The sequence below is a fragment of the Alosa alosa genome, chromosome 1 (assembly GCF_017589495.1).
Source record: "Alosa alosa isolate M-15738 ecotype Scorff River chromosome 1, AALO_Geno_1.1, whole genome shotgun sequence".
NCBI classification, from domain to species: Eukaryota; Metazoa; Chordata; class Actinopteri; order Clupeiformes; family Clupeidae; genus Alosa; species Alosa alosa.
In genome coordinates, this window is record NC_063189.1 from 34,191,944 (window position 1) to 34,209,174 (window position 17,231).

Below are 17,231 nucleotides of genomic sequence, written 5' to 3' on the forward strand. Positions count from 1 at the left end.
GATTTCTTTGACTAACACACATGTTTACAATTATTTACTTGTCCCATGCCCTCTCCTATCAACTGAAGACACATCTGCATCCACATTTAGCATTTTCTCGAAAATGAACTCATTACCACATTTAACCACTTTGCACTTCTTCCATGGACAAATACTGACACACGATAGCATTTAATGTTATATCTTGAGATATTGAATGACTGAATACTGAATGTGAAAAAAAAATATTGGTTTAATAGTGGGAGCTGTTGCACAAGAGGCGATATTCCCATACCATAAACAGGTCCAGTGCCCACGAGGACCTGAATCTGACCTGAGGTCATTTCTCAACTTCACTACCCATCTCTCTCCCCCACTCTCTGTCCCATCAATACAGAATAGAAATGGGCGATCAAAAATATTATATATTAAAAAACGCATTGCTTTGAATAGCTTACTATTCCTTAATGACAACAGTATTTCAATCATATGAAATCAAATATTAGAACCAATGACCGTTGTGAACACCCCAATACAAAGCTTCATGTCTATTGAAACTACATACTGTATTGAAATTGTATAAATGACAATTTATAAATTGTCAATTAAAACTGTATATTTTGAAGAAAATGACCCTTGATTTTAAAAGAGTAAATAGTTTATTCAGATGAAAGTGTACAATCAAAATACATAGAAGACAAAACAAGACATTTATATCTGAGAGCCAGGGATATAAGACATTGTAGGATGACAGGGTTTATTTAGTTTAACGAATGGGGGTTTTCCGCAGAGGTGACTGGATATTCCATTGCTTTGGGGTCCTGCAGAAACCAAAAGAGAAGTCAAACATCCCTTCCACCAGACACCCAACAACAGTTTACACGTGTAACAAATGGTTGAGAAACGACAGAGAATGTGTGTGTGTGTGTGTGTGTGTGTTTGGAGAGAGAAAGAAATCAGATCAGTCCTTACTCTTCCCCAAGAGTCACATGGAAGACATCACTCTCTTCTTCTTGGTGTCTCGCTGGAGCTAAGATAGTAAAACCGATAGAAACATTTAACTATTTCACTCAGAGGTCTAAAAGTCTTAAAATGCCTTTCTGTTACCCATACTATTTGCATATGGGGAAAAAAAAAAGAAGACAAAGCGTTTTACCTTTGCGATATCTGATGGCACTGACACATCCACCAAATGTCAACTCATGCAAGCCCACTGAGGATAAAATAAATAAAGTCTGTTAGAGTGTGGACATACGGACAGACAAAAACGCACACAACGAACAGACAAGAGAGAGATGTCAGCTATCAGCCTTCAGCTTTGCTTATCTAGCACTACAACTGACCAACTGGCATTTGGAGTTCTGTTTTTGGCTGTTAGGGAAACCAAGTGTGAAACTCTGCTGTGTGAAAAGTCATCGCTAAGCAAACCAGTCAAAAGGGCCAATTCAATGAGGACATTTGTGTGATATTCTCCAATGGAAGTCACCAGTCTTTTCACACAAAGCGTGTTTGTGATATTTTAACTACAGTCAATGAACAGATTTTAGTAACTGAAAACTGAATCAATGTCAGCATAAGAAAGTCCAAGGAAAATCTATTGCGCCAGAATGCATATTTGCGAGAGAGCGCAAAAGAAATCCCACCATGACCCATGACGTATACATTCACCCTACAGACAATGTTTTTTGCTTTGCTTGCATGTTTTTATCAACAACTTAGAAGCAAGTGAGCAAAAATGTGTACCGGTACATGTCTTTTCTGAATGGAAACCCTCTGAACTTGTGTGTGATTAAGAGAAACATGCATGTTCACATTGCTTCAGCGCTCATCATAGCTGCAGAGATACAGCACCTAACGTATCGTAGAGGTAAGGAAAGGGACAGACAGACAGACAGACAGCTCACCTTGTGGAGTGCTGATGGCTCTTCCTACATCTCTGTGCTCTACTGTGATGAATACAGAAATGAGAAACAAAACACAATCATGATTCAATACAATTAATTTAACACATTTGTTAGACCATAGCTAATTTAGCCTACCACTCCATTGACTTCCCCCCTCACCTGTTGAAACAGACGTGTTGGCTGACAGCTGTGCATCACTGGTCTCCCTACCCTCAAAACGCCTGCAGGGACACACACTCAGGATCATAAGAGATAATGTGGTAGACAGACTTATCGCATTCTGTAATGATTCTGAGTATATAGCATTTCTCTGCTCCTGTTAAAGGTCTATTCTGATTAGATGAACAGGTGCTAAGGTACCTTGGTGGAGCAATGGGTTTGATGCTGGATGGAACAGAGGCAGGAGTGAGACCAGGAGTGAAGCCTTCACCAGACGGTGCTGAGGCACGTGGGCCACGAGGACTTTTACGCTACAGGAAAGAGAGGATAAGAAAAACACAGAAAAACAGTCAGGACGCTGCCATCAGTGCAGTGGATCATTCCCCTGTCTTATGGCTCCCACACGCAGTTGCGTGCGTTGCAGTGTTGGAGACGCATCCCGTTCACTTTACATGGGATTACGTCATCCGTTGCGAACTGAATTGTGGGTCCGTTGCGTCACGTTGCTCCCGTCACTTGCATTGAGAAGTTCAACTTTTGCTGCACCGACGGACGGCACCAGCCAATCAAATTACGAACAAGCGAACAACAGACGGCACCAGCCAATCAAATTACGGTTATACCTTAAGTCATTTGCATAGCTACCGTCAGGAACACCCACTGGCATGCGTTGACGGAACGCAACTGTGTGTGGAAGCCGTTACACCCTCATGTAGCTCTAACGGCTAAAGCAAATCACAACACACGCATCCCCAAAGAGCCTCCACTACAGCACTAGGGGAAGAGGGGCTGTACGTTTGCAGGCTGCGGGGTGTTCCTGCTGAAGTTGAGGCGCTGCAGCTGCAGCTCCAGCTCGTCGTCCTCCTGCTGCTTCTGGTACTGCTTCAGACCGAACTCCAGCTCCTCAGCAAGCTGCGCGTCTGCTGCAAACAGCTCCTTCAGCTCGGCCCGGTAGTCCTCTGTGATCACCTGCAAACACACGACTGAGGCCATAAAACACGAGCCTCCCTGCAGCGGGATTGCTGCACCCATAATTCAAAACTATTTGATCTAATGACTGGGGCGGAAATCAACAGAGAACTCATGATCCAATATTATCCTGGAAGTGGAAGTCATGTCTTCCTTTGTTCAGATTCATGAACACTTCATAAACAGGGGCAAATCAGTAGCACTTAAAAATGGTTGGTGTCTTTCTAACCCGTAGATAGCGCATTAGGTTGCCCAGCACGGGTGAACGCTTCTCCTCCAGCAAGTTCTTAAGCCCTAGCACAATGGGAATGACGTTCTCCATGAAGTTCTTCTTCTGGGCCTGAAAAATCACAAACAGGAGAGGCCAAAAGGTCATTCATTTATTCTAATGAACTGGCACTGCCTGACATACTCCAGATCAGTGGAATTACCAATGGAATAAGCATATGCATGAGCATGATTTGGGGGGCATTCTGATATGGGGTGTCAAGTGTAACGGGCCTTATTTTGTGCACAGATCCATTCACAGATGCATTCAAAAAAGCCATTAATCCATAAGAAATCCATGTAATGTCTTATGCCCACAAAAAACATGTTAGTATCTGGAAAAGCACAAAAGCAAATTCAGTGCATGGCATAAATCATCCATTTTGCTTTCTTTAAATGAAAGAATGTTCTGTTCTTTAAAGTTCTGTGGACTCTATGTTAACACGTTTGTATTTTTCATGGCCAAAAGGCATAGCATTGTTAATGGCTGTTGTAGCACAGAATAAAGGCTGATACAATTAGGCTAGGTTCACACCGCAATTCTTAATTCTCAATTCTGATCAATTCTAATTAAATGTGGCCAATATCAGATTTTTACCCCAGTGAGGACTGGTGATGGATTCTGAACTGACCCGCATGTGCAACAAACGAACACACGCACAGCATGCAGCTAACCCAACTGACTGACTGACTACCTTCGTAGGTCATTTCACCAAGTGATGCAATAACACACATCAGCATGCTCCCAACTTGAAATGTTTGGAATTCTGCCAGAGTATAATTCTGAGGAATGTCAATCAAGAATGTAAAAGTAGCATGAATTCCAATATAACTGTTAAGACTGCATGCCGCACTGCAAAACACAACTAGAATTTCATGTGACTTGCACTTTTCATACTGTTTGAACAACTAAGATGTCACATAAAGTGAAAAAGAATCAAATTTGGCCTGATAGTGTGGACCTAGTCCTTATATTCAGAGGGCTGAGGTATGTCAAGTGGCCCTTACATGTGAGATGAGCTTCTTCTGCATGGTCTTGACCATCATGGCCTGCTCGTCTTGAGGCTCATCAGCACCCTCTGCTGCAGTGGAGGCAGACAGCTTCAGCTCCTTCAAACTCAAAACGTCAAAAGAATCAGACAGCAACGCGGCGCCGTCCTCATCTAGGGGCAACGTCTGGTCCACAAAACCAGCTGAAAGAAAGAAAGAAACAAAGTTGGGCTTCAGGGATAAACAAGAAACGTGTTTCTGTTTGTACGTGTGTTTTATACGTTAAGGTTGTTACCCAGGATCTCCTTGCTGATTCTGTTTGTGGTGTTGAAGCGCTGTTCATCAGTAAAGTGCTTCAACAGGAACTTGTAGATTCTGAATCGCTTGCCTTGTTTTAACTGTCCCTTGAGTGAGAACAGGGCCTTCTCTCTTAAGTAAAAGAGAACATATCGGCATTCATTTTCACCTGATGACAGCTCTTCATGACTCAACACAGCAGTCAAATAACTTTGGCTGAAAAATGTCATACACAGTCAACGCTACCTTTCAGTCTGGGGGAACTTGTTGTATTTGCTGTGCTTGTCATAGGAGTTAAAGTGGACAATGCACTCAACAAAGTGCTGATAGAACATCTGTGGGTTTTTCTTCAGAAGCCGATCCACCAAACAGTACTCACACAGACTGCAAAGAATGGAGGAGAATCAGTCAAAAAGGATGTTTTTGTACTCTGTTGAGAAGGATGAAGATGTTGTTTTATGGATAACAATACAATGCTTTGCCTTAGCAATAGAAATAAAAGTATTAGAGTACCTCACAATCTCATGGACAGGATCAGCAAGTACCGATGCATAGCGGAAGAAGAGAGAGTCCTTCCACTTAAGAAACTCTTCCTGCAGGAAGTGCATGGAGAAGTAATTCAATAGACACACAAACCCAGACTAATGCTTATTTTGTAATACAGCTTGGAGCTTATTTCAGAAAGTATTTTTTACAGGATTTTAAAAGTGTGTGTGTGTGTGTGTGTGTGTGAGTTTACCTGTAGCAGGTTGGTGAGCATGATGAGGGTCTTTTCCCGGACCTCAGACACGGGGTCAGCAAGGCAGGCGGAGATGTTGGGGACGTAGAGGGTGGCCATGTTGGTGTAGCGCACGCACAAGTCACACAGCACCACCACCACATTGCTCCGGACTGTCATGTGCTGGCCCACCTCCAGCTCACGGGCGAAGGCTGGCAGGCAGCGGTGGGCCAGCTGCTCATGCTGGAGACACAGCTGGCCTACAGTGACACACACACACACGCACACACAAGAGAGGGGTGTCAGCCGGAGACTGAGCCACAAAAACACTGAAAAGAACACACCTTCATACATCATGGCCACAGTTCTTACCTAAGGTAATGACCGCATGAGCTCGCACCACAGACGGCATGGGGGTCAGTTTGAACTGAGACAGCGGCTGACTACCAGGCAGCTCTGTAGCGCCATCTGTTGGGGAGGGGAATCACAACAAAGTTGTAGTTAAACAGGAGAGAAATGGAAAGGCACACTTAAACGGCAAAAACATTCACACTAATCATTAAAGAACCATTTATATTTTAAAACGTCTCTGCCTCTCCTGTCCAGCAACTGCATGCACCAGACCAAGCATTATCCCTGTGTGGTGTGTGTGTGTGTGTGTGTGTGTGTGTGGCGGGGTGTTTCGTCTCACCTGGCTGTAGCTCCACCGCCGAGGTGAGGAAGGAGAGCACGAGAGCAAAGTTCCGCTCCCCCACTCGCTCAGGGCAGTGCAGGGACGCCATCCCCAGCGTGTACAGGTGCCTCACCTGATGGGCCAATAGCATCCAGTCACATGTTTAACAAGGAAGTTGTGTGTTAACGGGTAAATAAGGAAATCAGTCTGATGCTTGACTGGTCAGTTATGGCAACTAGTGATCGGAAAACCAAAAGAAACACATGATGACCTTACCACATTATCTGTATCAATGTTCTCTGCTGCTTTGACTTTCAGAACGACGCTGGATAAATACTTTTGACAGATGGCTACAAGCTCACCACAGTGCTTATTCATAAAGGCCTGGAATGCAGGCACCTTTGAGAGAGAGAGAGAGAGAGAGAGAGAGAGAGAGAGAGAGAGAGAGAGAGAGAGAGAGAGAGAGAGAGAGAGAGAGAGAGAGAGAGTCTTTAGTAAATAAGAGAGACTTTCTTTACAATTTAGTGTCTATTTGTGGATGATGGAGTTTGGGATCAAAACGTCATCAATCAGTGCCAGTTTGAGTAAAACCCAGAATAAGCATAACTGAACAGCATATAACATAGCCTCTGGGGGCAACTTCGGTACATCAAAATGAATTGCCTTTTTAAAGCCATTACCTAACACTAAAAAAATAATTAAACAACAACTATGCTACTACGGAGAAGGTCTCTGCAGACAAAAAAAACTACTACTAAAGTAATTGTAAAGAAAGGGTATAAAAATGACTGTTTGTGAAGTCATTGTATTATCAAGACCTGATCAAGAGCAAGGTAGTGCACCGAGTCCACAAACACAAAAGCTACCTCTTTATGTTCAGCACGGCCCAGTCTGCTCAGTGCCTCCACCCCGGCATGAATGACATCAGTGGGCATCACACAGCTGCCCAGCAATGCGTTCACCTCCTCTGGAGAACAAACAGCGCAACATGACAGACAGACATGGCCATAGGTCAGTGTGGTTTCCAACGGTTTGTGCGCCCAACTGTTGCTGTCCAATTAGATGTTTAGATGCCTTAATCACACACAATAGGGTGACTCACCCACAATCCTCTCCCTGGTGACATCATTAATGTGTTCAGCAATGTGGCCGATCACGGTCAGGATGTGGCAAGTGGTGTCTCCCCTCACCTCCTTACTCCTGGGAGGAAAAAGAAGCCCACATACGTTTAAACATACTGAACGATACATATACGTTTAAACATACTGAACGATACATATACGTTTAAACATACTGAATGAAACACACATGTTTAAACATACTGAATGATACACATACAGTACCGTTTAAACATACTGAATGGTGGTTAACAAATACAACTATGCATGGGGGCAAACATCATTCTTCCACCAAGAATAAAATCTGTTATGGTCACCATCACATCTCCTATTTTAGTCTTCCCAGCTTCAGTAATCAGCAGATCAGGACAACATTTTCCTTTCAGTCAGCTGTTACACAGGCACTGTGAGATGACACAGTGCAACGTCAGCAATTGTGCGTGCTTAGTGCACCCCAGAGAGGGTGGAGAATCTTACGCAAGCATGTCGTCCCATTTGTTCAGGATGGTCTCCAAGTGGAGGCCAGAGGCTCCGCCGGACACTTTGGACAGCAGCATCCAGGCAACAGAGGCGTGCTCCGTCTTCGTGTGCTTGATGAGCGTGTTCACAAACCCAGAGGAGAACTTGTTCTGTCGGGACCAAATGCGGAAGGCTTTGCGGAAGTAACATCTGGAGAAAGGTGAACAAGGTGGAGGAGGGAAGGGAGTGACTGTATTTGCATATCTGTATACACTTTCCAACATTACAGTGTTTGTGCGGTGTTGGATATCGTTCTTACTATGGCTATTAATAACAATATTTCAATAGCAAAGTCTCCATCATCTGAATGAACTGTGCCAATGTGACAAGATAGCATAGAGATATGTGTATGTGTGTGTGTGTGTGTGTGTGTGTGTGTGTGTGTGTGTGTGTGTGTGTGTGTGTGTGAGCGAGAGTGTGTGTGTGTGTCACACCCACCCGAGGTCAGCACACTCGTCACACATGAGACTCAGCAGGTCCCAGGCCAGCCTCTGGGCAGTGTCAGCGAAGTGGCGCGGCTCCTTGATGTGCTGCAGGATGATGAGGTCCAACAGCTCCAGGGCCTTGTCCTGCACAGACGTCTCCATGTCCATCACCGACACCACCACACCACGCAGCCAGGCCACCAGCACCAGCTTACGCTCCGGACACGCCTGGAGAAACACACATATATAGACATGCAAAAAACATATACACATATGCAGACACAAAGTCATTTGGATTTTTATAAACATTTAATGTTTATCTCACAGAGACAATGCAACAGTGTATGACCAAGCCTGGCTATTGCCCATGGGTTAATTTACATCTGGAGTCTCTGGTAAGTGAATGGCCAAGTATGACAATGTTGAAAAGCTAATGATCACCATGACAACATAACAACAGAGAACAAGAATGAATGGCTGGAAACAAGAGGGGCTGAGAGCCATTAATGGGAAGGCGATGGCAGACTTACAATGAGCAGGTCAGTCAGAGACTGCATGGCCTTCTTCTTCACCATGATGGAGGAGTCTCTACAACGCTCAGACAGCAGGGCCAGGTGCTCCTTATTGCATGCGATCACGCTGTGCTTCAGCAAACCTGTAATGGCCTGGGAGCACACAAGGAAACACATTTTAGATGAGCTTACTAAATGTTGTTTAAAAGATCGACAGAAAAGTAGATGACAGTGAGGAACTCACCTCCAAAGCAGCTTTTCTGACGTTAGTCTTGGCATCTGACACACGCTGCTTTAACAGATCCAAGGTGTCCCGAGCTATGGGAGTAGAGCCTTTAAAAAAGCGTTAAAGTCAACAGCCGGTCAGATCACACATACGTTGTACAGATTTTCCATTCAAATTACAGTTGCTTACGGGCATAAACAAAATTTTGGCATTTTCTGGAGATGGTTTGAAATGTATAGTGTGCTATTTGTATTGAGCATGATGACATGCCAACACACAGACAAAGGTAAACAAAGAAAAGCAATCAAGAGCGTGTTTCGCCAATCGTCTGTAAGAGTTCTACCGGGACTTCGGACACACGTACAGTACGGTCAACCCCTGCCCCTAACTACTTTTTGGGGCAGTTTACAGATCTTTTTTGGAGAGGCTTGTGTAGGTGGGGCATCCTAAGGAGTTGATATGTATGAAAGGTTACCATAGAACATTCTAAATGACTCCAAAATAAAAAATAAAAAAAGTTTGAGCTTACTATCGCCAATTGCCGTGTTGACATTGGTGTTTTGAATTGTCCTGAAGGTGGAGACGCCATAGTGGGTGTTCACAGTGCCTGAGGAGGGAAAAACAAACCGTCTTAGTTATTTGATATTCAAACATTGTATTATAAACACGGCCATGCTGAAGCTAAGCAGTTGTGAGCTTGGTCACTACTTGGATGGGAGACCTGCTGCTGCTGGATGTAGTGTTGGTGGGCAGCTAGTACATGGCAGCCTCGTCTGTGGCCATAAATCAATCCCAATCAACTCTGTCAGTGCACTGATCCGGACAGCCTTCCTTGGATGAGGCATTAAACTGAGGTCCCAACTCACTGTGGTCATAAAACATCCCGTGGCACAAAGAATAGGGGTTCACTGGTGTCTTGGCTAAATTCCCAATCTGCTTTATTCAGCTCTGGCGCTCTAATCGCCCCGCAGTATAATTGGCTCAACCATTCATTCCCTCACTCTCCACCTCAAGCTGGTGTGTTGTGATCATTCTGGCACATGGTTCTGAGCATTCTGGCTGCCGTGCTTCACCCAGGTGGGCACTACACATTACTGGTGGTGGCTATTGATGTTCCCTCTTCACTCTAAAGTGCTTTGGGTGCCTTCATAAAGCGCTATATAAACGCAATTTGTTGTGTTGTTGTCCATAAATCCTTTATGCTGCTCACTACAGTCTGCCAAACCCCATTTAACAACCTGTAATCTATGAATCTACATATGGTGTCATTTAGAATTCTACTGGTGTGATTTTGGATCATTATCATTATCATTCAGACTCATTTCACAGCTCACCTTCACTTCCCTCCATCTCCAAGAGGCTCCTGGTCTCCACACCAGCTGAAAACAGAACCAATTCACGTTTAACCGATTATAATTCAATTTTAAAGCCAAAGCCTAACCAATTATTTGTAAAAGCAGAAGAAAAGCATAGGATGATTGATAAAAGAAAGTGTGTAATGCAGCTGTTGGTCCATTTATGAAGAAAAGTTTAGCTCTAACTAGTTCATTCAGAGTTAAAAGTTAGAGAGGACATTAGCCTCTAAACTGTGTATATACACAGTTTAGAGGCTAATGTCCTCTCTAACTTTTAACTCTGAAAGAACTAGTTAGAGCTTTGAAACATATTCTCAACTACAAGAAGACACTAACTAGGGAAGATAAAGAACTAATGCTAGATTTTCTCTAAGCCAGTTGTGTTGTTGCCTTCTGCAGTAGTGTGATTTTCAAAGCATTCTTCTAGGAACCCACGTCAACAACAGCTGGAAGACCAAGGCAGTGGTCAGGACGTGGGAACTGATTTGCAGACTCACTGGCTTGGAAGAGCTCCTGTACATATCGGGTGGTGTTCTGGGACTGCATGTCCAGGCAGCGGGAGAGACAGTGCAGAGCGTGAGCCCGAACGGTGGGCGACACGTCACAGCTGCGGCCAAACACCAGCGTCTGCACCAGGAAGCGGCGTGTCAGGAACTCCGACCGTCCCTCCTCCTGGGGCGCCTCCTCCTGCTCAGACACCTCCTCGTCGTCTACCTCCTCCAGCAGCACCATGACAACGTCCAGCGCAAACAGCCGATATGGGATCTGATGGAGAATGAACAAAATGAGTGCTCAGGTGCTAAGGAACATTGGAGGTCACACTTAATGTTCTTTTTTGCCCATTTCTGTTGTTCAATTTATTACACATTTGTTCCTTTGGTATTGTGGGGACCTTGTTTAATTGTACAAGTTACAATGTTGAAGAAAGTGCAGGGAATAAAATTGTAATGGAAAGAAGACATTACAGACCTTTAACTCATTTTTGGATTTGGGTTCACCTGTGGTTTTAACTCATTTTTGAGGGCTCACCTGTGGTTTCAGAGAGTAGCTGTACAGCCACTGGATGAAATTGGCACGCTTGGCTGGAGGCATCTTAGCCACCAGCTGCCCCACAGCTTGGGCTCCTTTGGTTCGGTAGTCCACTTTCTCCACCATCTGAAGCCAACGGAGAACATTCAGAGTCAAATATTCTGATATACTGGTGTTCCTCCGATGAGGCTACCGACTCCACTAAACCCAGGCCCAGCACGGGTTTTACATGAAGGCTGAGATCTGCTTGTCTTACTGAAAAACGTTTTGCTTCATGAAAATAAAATAAAAACATAAGGCCTAAACTTCTCAGCCAAGGCAGTCTGAGGCACGCCTTTACTTTAAGTGGAACATGAAGATTACCTTGTCACAAATGTGCTGAGCCAAGATGTAGAGCACTGGCATGGCAGCATCCTTCAGCTCATCAACAACATGGCTTTAAAACACAATACTACTGTTAATACACCTCAAATACAGCAAAGTACACATACACTGGTCTTGTTGAGGTGACCCTAGGGTCCAGTCAGTCACTATGGTCGTATACTACAAACAATTGCCATAAATATGCCATATGCTTGGTGTAGCCCAGGCCTCATTTATGTGTTTTCTTTTTTAACATCAACCTGCCAGGCACTTCAGGTGAAAACTAGCATGCATGGCTAAATCTGGAACATTTACAAGGCTGCCTAAAAGGAACATGTTAATTAATGTGCATTGTCTCTTGTAAACAAACAAACAAACATAGGCTACATACATACAAAGTAAGTTACCAAATGTCATGGTCAGAAACAAGCACCAGTGACACCAGTGACCAGTGATATCAAGCAAACATGTTATGCTCACCTGACAAAACGGAGGGCCTGATCCCTGGCAGCAAGAACCACCTGCGACTGCAAAAGCAGGGTCGGCTTGGAGCGCATGTCATCTTTGCTCATCATGAGAATTACGTAGAGAAGCCGGCCGAACACTGACCTCAGACACTGAACACAAACCACTAGATCAGCACACATATATTGGACTTTGGATGTAAGGGAAATTAAGTGAATATTTAAAATAAATGAGTAAATAAATAAATTTAAAAAAAATTAAGCACCGTGTCTCCAGCTGCACGGCTGGAGCAGAGAATCCACAGTCCATGATAGGCCAGCTCTGGCAGGGTCTTCATGCGGTTGATTCCCCTAAACAGTCATGATATTGGACATTTATATGTAGGCTTGTCTCACACTACCTTACACCACACATCACAGGCACACACACACACACACACACACACACACACACACACACACACACACACACACACACACACTCACTGCCCTCAACATCTCCCATATACAGGGACAGAATTACCTGGTGGGTCATGTTAAACTTACACTGAATCTGAAAATGAGATCTCTTCAACAGCTGCCTCAAAATGAGTGAGCTCAGTCAAAATCTGAATACAAAACAAACAATAAATTATCATTAAAAATATTATTTACCAAATCCTTGACATCTGTTAACATTATGGATTAAAACGTTAAAAACAAAAATATTTTAGTATAGTTGCCCGAGTTAATAATAATAATAATAATAATAAATAATAAAAAAAAAATAAAATATCACACACATTTCTATCAGTTGAAAACAATAAGCTCACCTGCACACACTCAGTGACACACTCGGGCCTGCACTGAAGAGAACCATTCTTCAGGAGGTGAAGCAAAGTTTTCACCAGAGATTCAATTTCGTTTCGTATTTGCAACAGCTCTCGAGCAGAAAACGAGGTTTCCATGTCCATATCATCATCATTCTCTTCGTCCTCATCATCCATCTGCCAAGGTCAGACATTGAGGGTTACAGCACAAAACAGAATTTGCTCCCAGAGATGGAGCTGAAAAAGAATAATTGTGACCTTCCTCTTAAATTCATGATCATCTTATATGTGCAATAGCCATCAGCTATTCAGAAACCACTGGACACATTTAGCTTTAACAGCACACTGTAAGAAATTAAAAAACACATACACTAGGAAATCTATCTATACTATTTAAATTATATTGTAGATATGTGGTACACAGACACACAATGTGCATTAGTACCTCATTTTGGTTCTTTGTTTGAGACTTGGCACGTTTCCGTCCCTTTGATTTGCCTTGGGAGTTACTTGGGGGGTCTTTCTTGCGCTTCTTTCCAGAGCAGTCCTTTGGCCAACACTTCTGGATGAGTCCAAGGGAGCTCTCAAACAGAATTTGGTGAAAAACTTGATTGGCTACACTACCTGAGGACATAACACATACACTCAATATGTGTAACAACATAGCTCAAGGAAGACCAATACAATCTTATTTTTTCCTCTGTTATTTGGTATATAAATAGAAAGCTCATTCGACTTATTTTCAGATAGAAGAATCTTACCAGGAATCCTCAAAAGCAGCAGATAAAGTGAGGCTGCTTGCAACGCATGAAGCCTCTCCTCTACATTAGAGGTTTTTGACTTTCCCTCAAAGATGAAATGGGAAATTACTGCCACAAGAGCTTTGACAGAGATTTCATTTTCTTTCATCAAGACCCAGACATTCTGCAAAATGAACAGGCGCAAGTGGCGATTGTGTCAAAAGGGGAAACATATTTTGTTAACAAATTGTTTTGATATTAATACTCTACATGACCCGACACAAACCAAAGTTTATCAACAGAAAATGTATCTATTTTTAGAGACAAACTACCTGTGTATTTTCTGTGATGTCATTTGAAAACGGAAGCAGTTGAGTCTGTACAGTTTTGAAGACATGTATTCCTCCCTCTGTTATTTTTTCCTCAATAACAGAGTCCAGTTTTTCAGCGTCACAGAATTCCGCTTCCCATACTGCGTCCACCCAAGCTGCACAAAAGAGTTTTATTGTAGTCAGTCTAGTAGTTCCAAACCTGCTAGTTATGTTACACTGAAAACGCCGGCACTAATGTTGACGTTAGCTAGCTAGAAGCTAGGTCAGGTCAGAGGACGACCAAGCAAAAAGATTACTCTGAGAAGGCGATTTTCGTGCGGATGTTTAACTATTTTGACATCCTAAATAGCACGCAGATCGCCAATTCTATGTTGATAATCAACTGAGTTTAAGAGGATGAACAAACCTTTCGGAACATCTCTTAATTTCAATAACTCCAAGGCGTCCAACTCCATCTTCAAATCTACGCGCCAAACAGTGGTATGTAAAACCTTTCAAAACGGCAGAGGGTTCCCTATCAAAAGCCCTGCTGTCATTGGTCCGCATGACGGGAACAGGAAAAGCATTTTGGTATCGTGGGTGGTGCCAGAGATGTTAGACGGGCTCTGGTCTGGTGGTGCTATGGTCGTGTAATATAAAACAATTCTGTCTTGTTTTTATATCAGCCTGAAACGATTATTCAGTACTTCAAATGTCTGTAACCGTTTACTTATTATTGCTATTGTGTTTACTAGTGATGGGCAAATGAAGCTTTGGTGAAGCACTGAACTTTAATTTAACCACTTTGAACAATTGTATTAAAAAAAATGGGTTCATTACTCGAAGCTTCAGTAACAGCGACCTCTCCTGGTGAAAAGCCAAGACTGCATCTAAATGATCCCGGCTAGATAGTGGACAGGAAGCTTTACTAGTGAAATAAATCTAGTGCACGCACCTAACCACCCCACCCCCACACATACGTAGTGCACATGAATAAGAATGGGATATCATTCTTTATACAAATAAACAATGATCAGGAGCCATCAGAATAAAGTTTTCCCACGTATCTCTTACATTGTAATAAACATAAATCAATATGAACAAACTATGCTTGTCACAGTAGAGGCTATGAACCAAACGCAATGTTTTGCATTAGCCTAAAGTGTTTATGCTTTGAGCGCGCTACAATTCAGAAGAAAGAGGCCGCCAGTTGCAGTGACAACACGATTGGTTCACGAGGCGGTGGCGCTACGAACCACTCAGGCGATTCTTTCAGAGAATGAAGCAGTTTCTGCTTCAGACGTCATATATCACGTGATTTTTCCGTAGCAAAGCAACCTTCGGAGCAGTGGTTCAAATGGAATTACTGGTTTGAAGCATGTATTGAAGCTTCACTGTCAGACTGCAATCACTAGTGTTTACTTATTTTGTAAGCATTTAAATGTAAGCATTAAAAGCAAATTTGGCACTACTCACGCCAGCCATACACCTTGTGTATTTTTGTTCTAGTTCAATCAAAGTCAAAGTCTGCTTTATTGTCAATTTATTCACATGCCCAGACATACAAAGAGATCGAAATTACGTTTCTCACTATCCCACGGTGAAGACAAGACATATTTTACCAATTAAGTCCACAGACAAACATAACATTCAAGTAAACAATAAAAAGTAAATAAGAAGGCACATACAATGAAGAAATAAAAGCAGCAAAATTGGGTTGAAATTGTGCAATTGTGCATAGACAGTCAATATAATAGGCCTAGTGCAAAGTCAGGCCAATAAATGGCTGAGGTAGTTCTGTTTGACCTAAGTAAGCAAGTGGCATAGTGGTGCAAGTTATGTAAGAGTAGCAGAAGTGTTGTGTTTTCAGGACAACAGGACAACAACAACAAGTTGCAAAGTGTGCAAGTGTACAAGTGGAGTAGTGCAAGTGGAGTAGTGCAAGGCAGCCATTGTGGGTCCAAAGTCCAGGATGTTATGTAGCTGAGGGTGGAGGGGGGAGAGAATTCAGCATCCTAACAGCCTGGTGTATGAAGCTGTTGGTGAGTCTGGTGGTGCGGGTGCGCAGGCTTCTGTACCTCTTCCCAGAGGCCAGTAGATCAAACAAATTGTGGCGGGGTGACTTGCATCACTCACAATTGTGGGTCGCCTTCTTGGGTGAGGTGGGTGGTGTAAATGTCTTTCAGGGAGGAGTGAAGCACCAATAATCCTTCCAGCTGTGTTCACTATGCGCTGCAGGGCTTTCCTGTTGTATTCAGCGCAGCTTCCATTTACCACACAGCGATACAGCTAGAGAGGATGCTCTCAATGGTGCCTCGGTAGAATGTGGTCATGATGGCTGGTGGAGCACTTGCTCGCCTGAGTTTCTGCAGGAAGTAGAGGCGGCGCTGAGCTTTCTTCGCCATTAATGCAGTGTTGGTGGTCCAGGAGAGGTCTTCACTGATGTGCACCCCCAGGAATTTGGTGCTGCTCACTCTCTTCACCACAGCACCGTCGATGGTCAGTGGCAGGTGTTGGGTGTGACCTCTCCGGAAGTCAACAACAATCTCCTTGGTCTTGCTGACGTTCAGCAGGAGGTTGTTGTCCCTGCACCACGTGGTCAGAAGGTCGACCTCAACCTGTATTGAGTCTCAAATTAAGCCCTTGGTGATGAGAGTGAGACCCACCAGAGTTGTGTCGTCAGCAAATTTCACTATGTGATTGTTGCTGTAGGTTGCAGTGCAGTCATGCGTCAGCAGGGTGAAGAGCAGCGGACTGAGCACGCAGCCTTGGGGGGCCACCGTGCTCAGTGTGATGCTGCTTGAGATATTGTTGCCAACACGTACTGAGGCATCTGACAGAGGAAGTCCAGTAGCCAGTTGCAGAGGTAGGTACTGAGTCCCAGTTTGTCAAGTTTGCAGATGAATTGTTGTGGTATTATGGTGTTGAATGCAATCATGTGCTCCGAGTTGTTTATGTTACATGTTTGCACCTCAGCGTGGAAAAGACAAATGAATCAAGAACTATATTGAGTCTCTCATGATTAAGCACTTGTTATCTGTAACTACACTTTCTATCCAACGTGTGAGACAAGCAGGACTTTGTTAACTGGGGTTTCTTTGGGATTTAAGAACATTGCTTCACAGAACAAAACACATCTGAATAGACTGATTTTCCTTATTTCCCAATTAACCACATGGATCTCAATACAATTGTCATGCATACTGCCTCCCATGGCCGAAACTGGTATTATGACACCTGTCGGGCTGTGGCTAGTAATTTAGCATGCTAATTCAGGTTGATATCTCTGCAGCACTATACCTTGTCATTTTTTTAATGACATCATCGCCCTTATTTCTTCTCATTCTTTTGATGCGTGTATTTTTTGGATATTTTTACCTCAATTCTTACACATGGCACCTTTA

General features: G+C 43.4%; 1 protein-coding gene across 2 annotated transcripts; it reads right to left on the reverse strand.

Moving 5' to 3' along the window:
• Positions 1 to 625: 625 nt before the first annotated feature.
• ncapd3 (non-SMC condensin II complex, subunit D3) lies at positions 626 to 14,431 on the reverse strand. Of its 2 annotated transcripts, none has more exons than XM_048246772.1 (35): positions 14,255 to 14,431; positions 13,849 to 14,003; positions 13,538 to 13,700; positions 13,222 to 13,400; positions 12,780 to 12,953; positions 12,514 to 12,575; positions 12,234 to 12,318; positions 11,984 to 12,120; positions 11,504 to 11,576; positions 11,141 to 11,266; positions 10,609 to 10,876; positions 10,091 to 10,135; positions 9,286 to 9,363; positions 8,775 to 8,863; positions 8,549 to 8,683; positions 8,032 to 8,246; positions 7,552 to 7,743; positions 7,059 to 7,156; positions 6,823 to 6,923; positions 6,233 to 6,355; positions 5,975 to 6,089; positions 5,656 to 5,751; positions 5,305 to 5,543; positions 5,079 to 5,158; positions 4,812 to 4,949; positions 4,564 to 4,697; positions 4,287 to 4,471; positions 3,241 to 3,351; positions 2,838 to 3,011; positions 2,244 to 2,353; positions 2,043 to 2,104; positions 1,884 to 1,922; positions 1,136 to 1,192; positions 952 to 1,009; positions 626 to 800 (listed from the first exon to the last, which is right to left on the reverse strand). In XM_048246772.1, the coding sequence occupies exons 1-35, from the start codon at positions 14,301 to 14,303 to the stop codon at positions 746 to 748; spliced, it is 4,200 nt and encodes a 1,399-aa protein (XP_048102729.1). In that variant the 5' UTR covers positions 14,304 to 14,431; the 3' UTR covers positions 626 to 745. The 2 variants fall into 2 exon arrangements, with proteins under 2 accessions (XP_048102729.1, XP_048101965.1); XM_048246008.1 differs by having other exon boundaries at positions 1,884 to 1,925.
• Between the last annotated feature and the right edge of the window lie 2,800 nt (positions 14,432 to 17,231).

Bases quoted from the DNA above. Each gene is read 5' to 3' on its own strand.
- ncapd3 (XM_048246008.1), bottom strand. From the start codon at position 14,303: ATGGAGTTGGACGCCTTGGAGTTATTGAAATTAAGAGATGTTCCGAAA. The intron at 5,159-5,304 runs GTAAACTCACAC...CACTTCCTGCAG, and splicing joins TGCTCACCAACCTGCTACAG to GAAGAGTTTCTTAAGTGGAA. The intron at 1,926-2,042 runs GTGAGGGGGGAA...TATTCATCACAG, and splicing joins CAACACGTCTGTTTCAACAG to TAGAGCACAGAGATGTAGGA.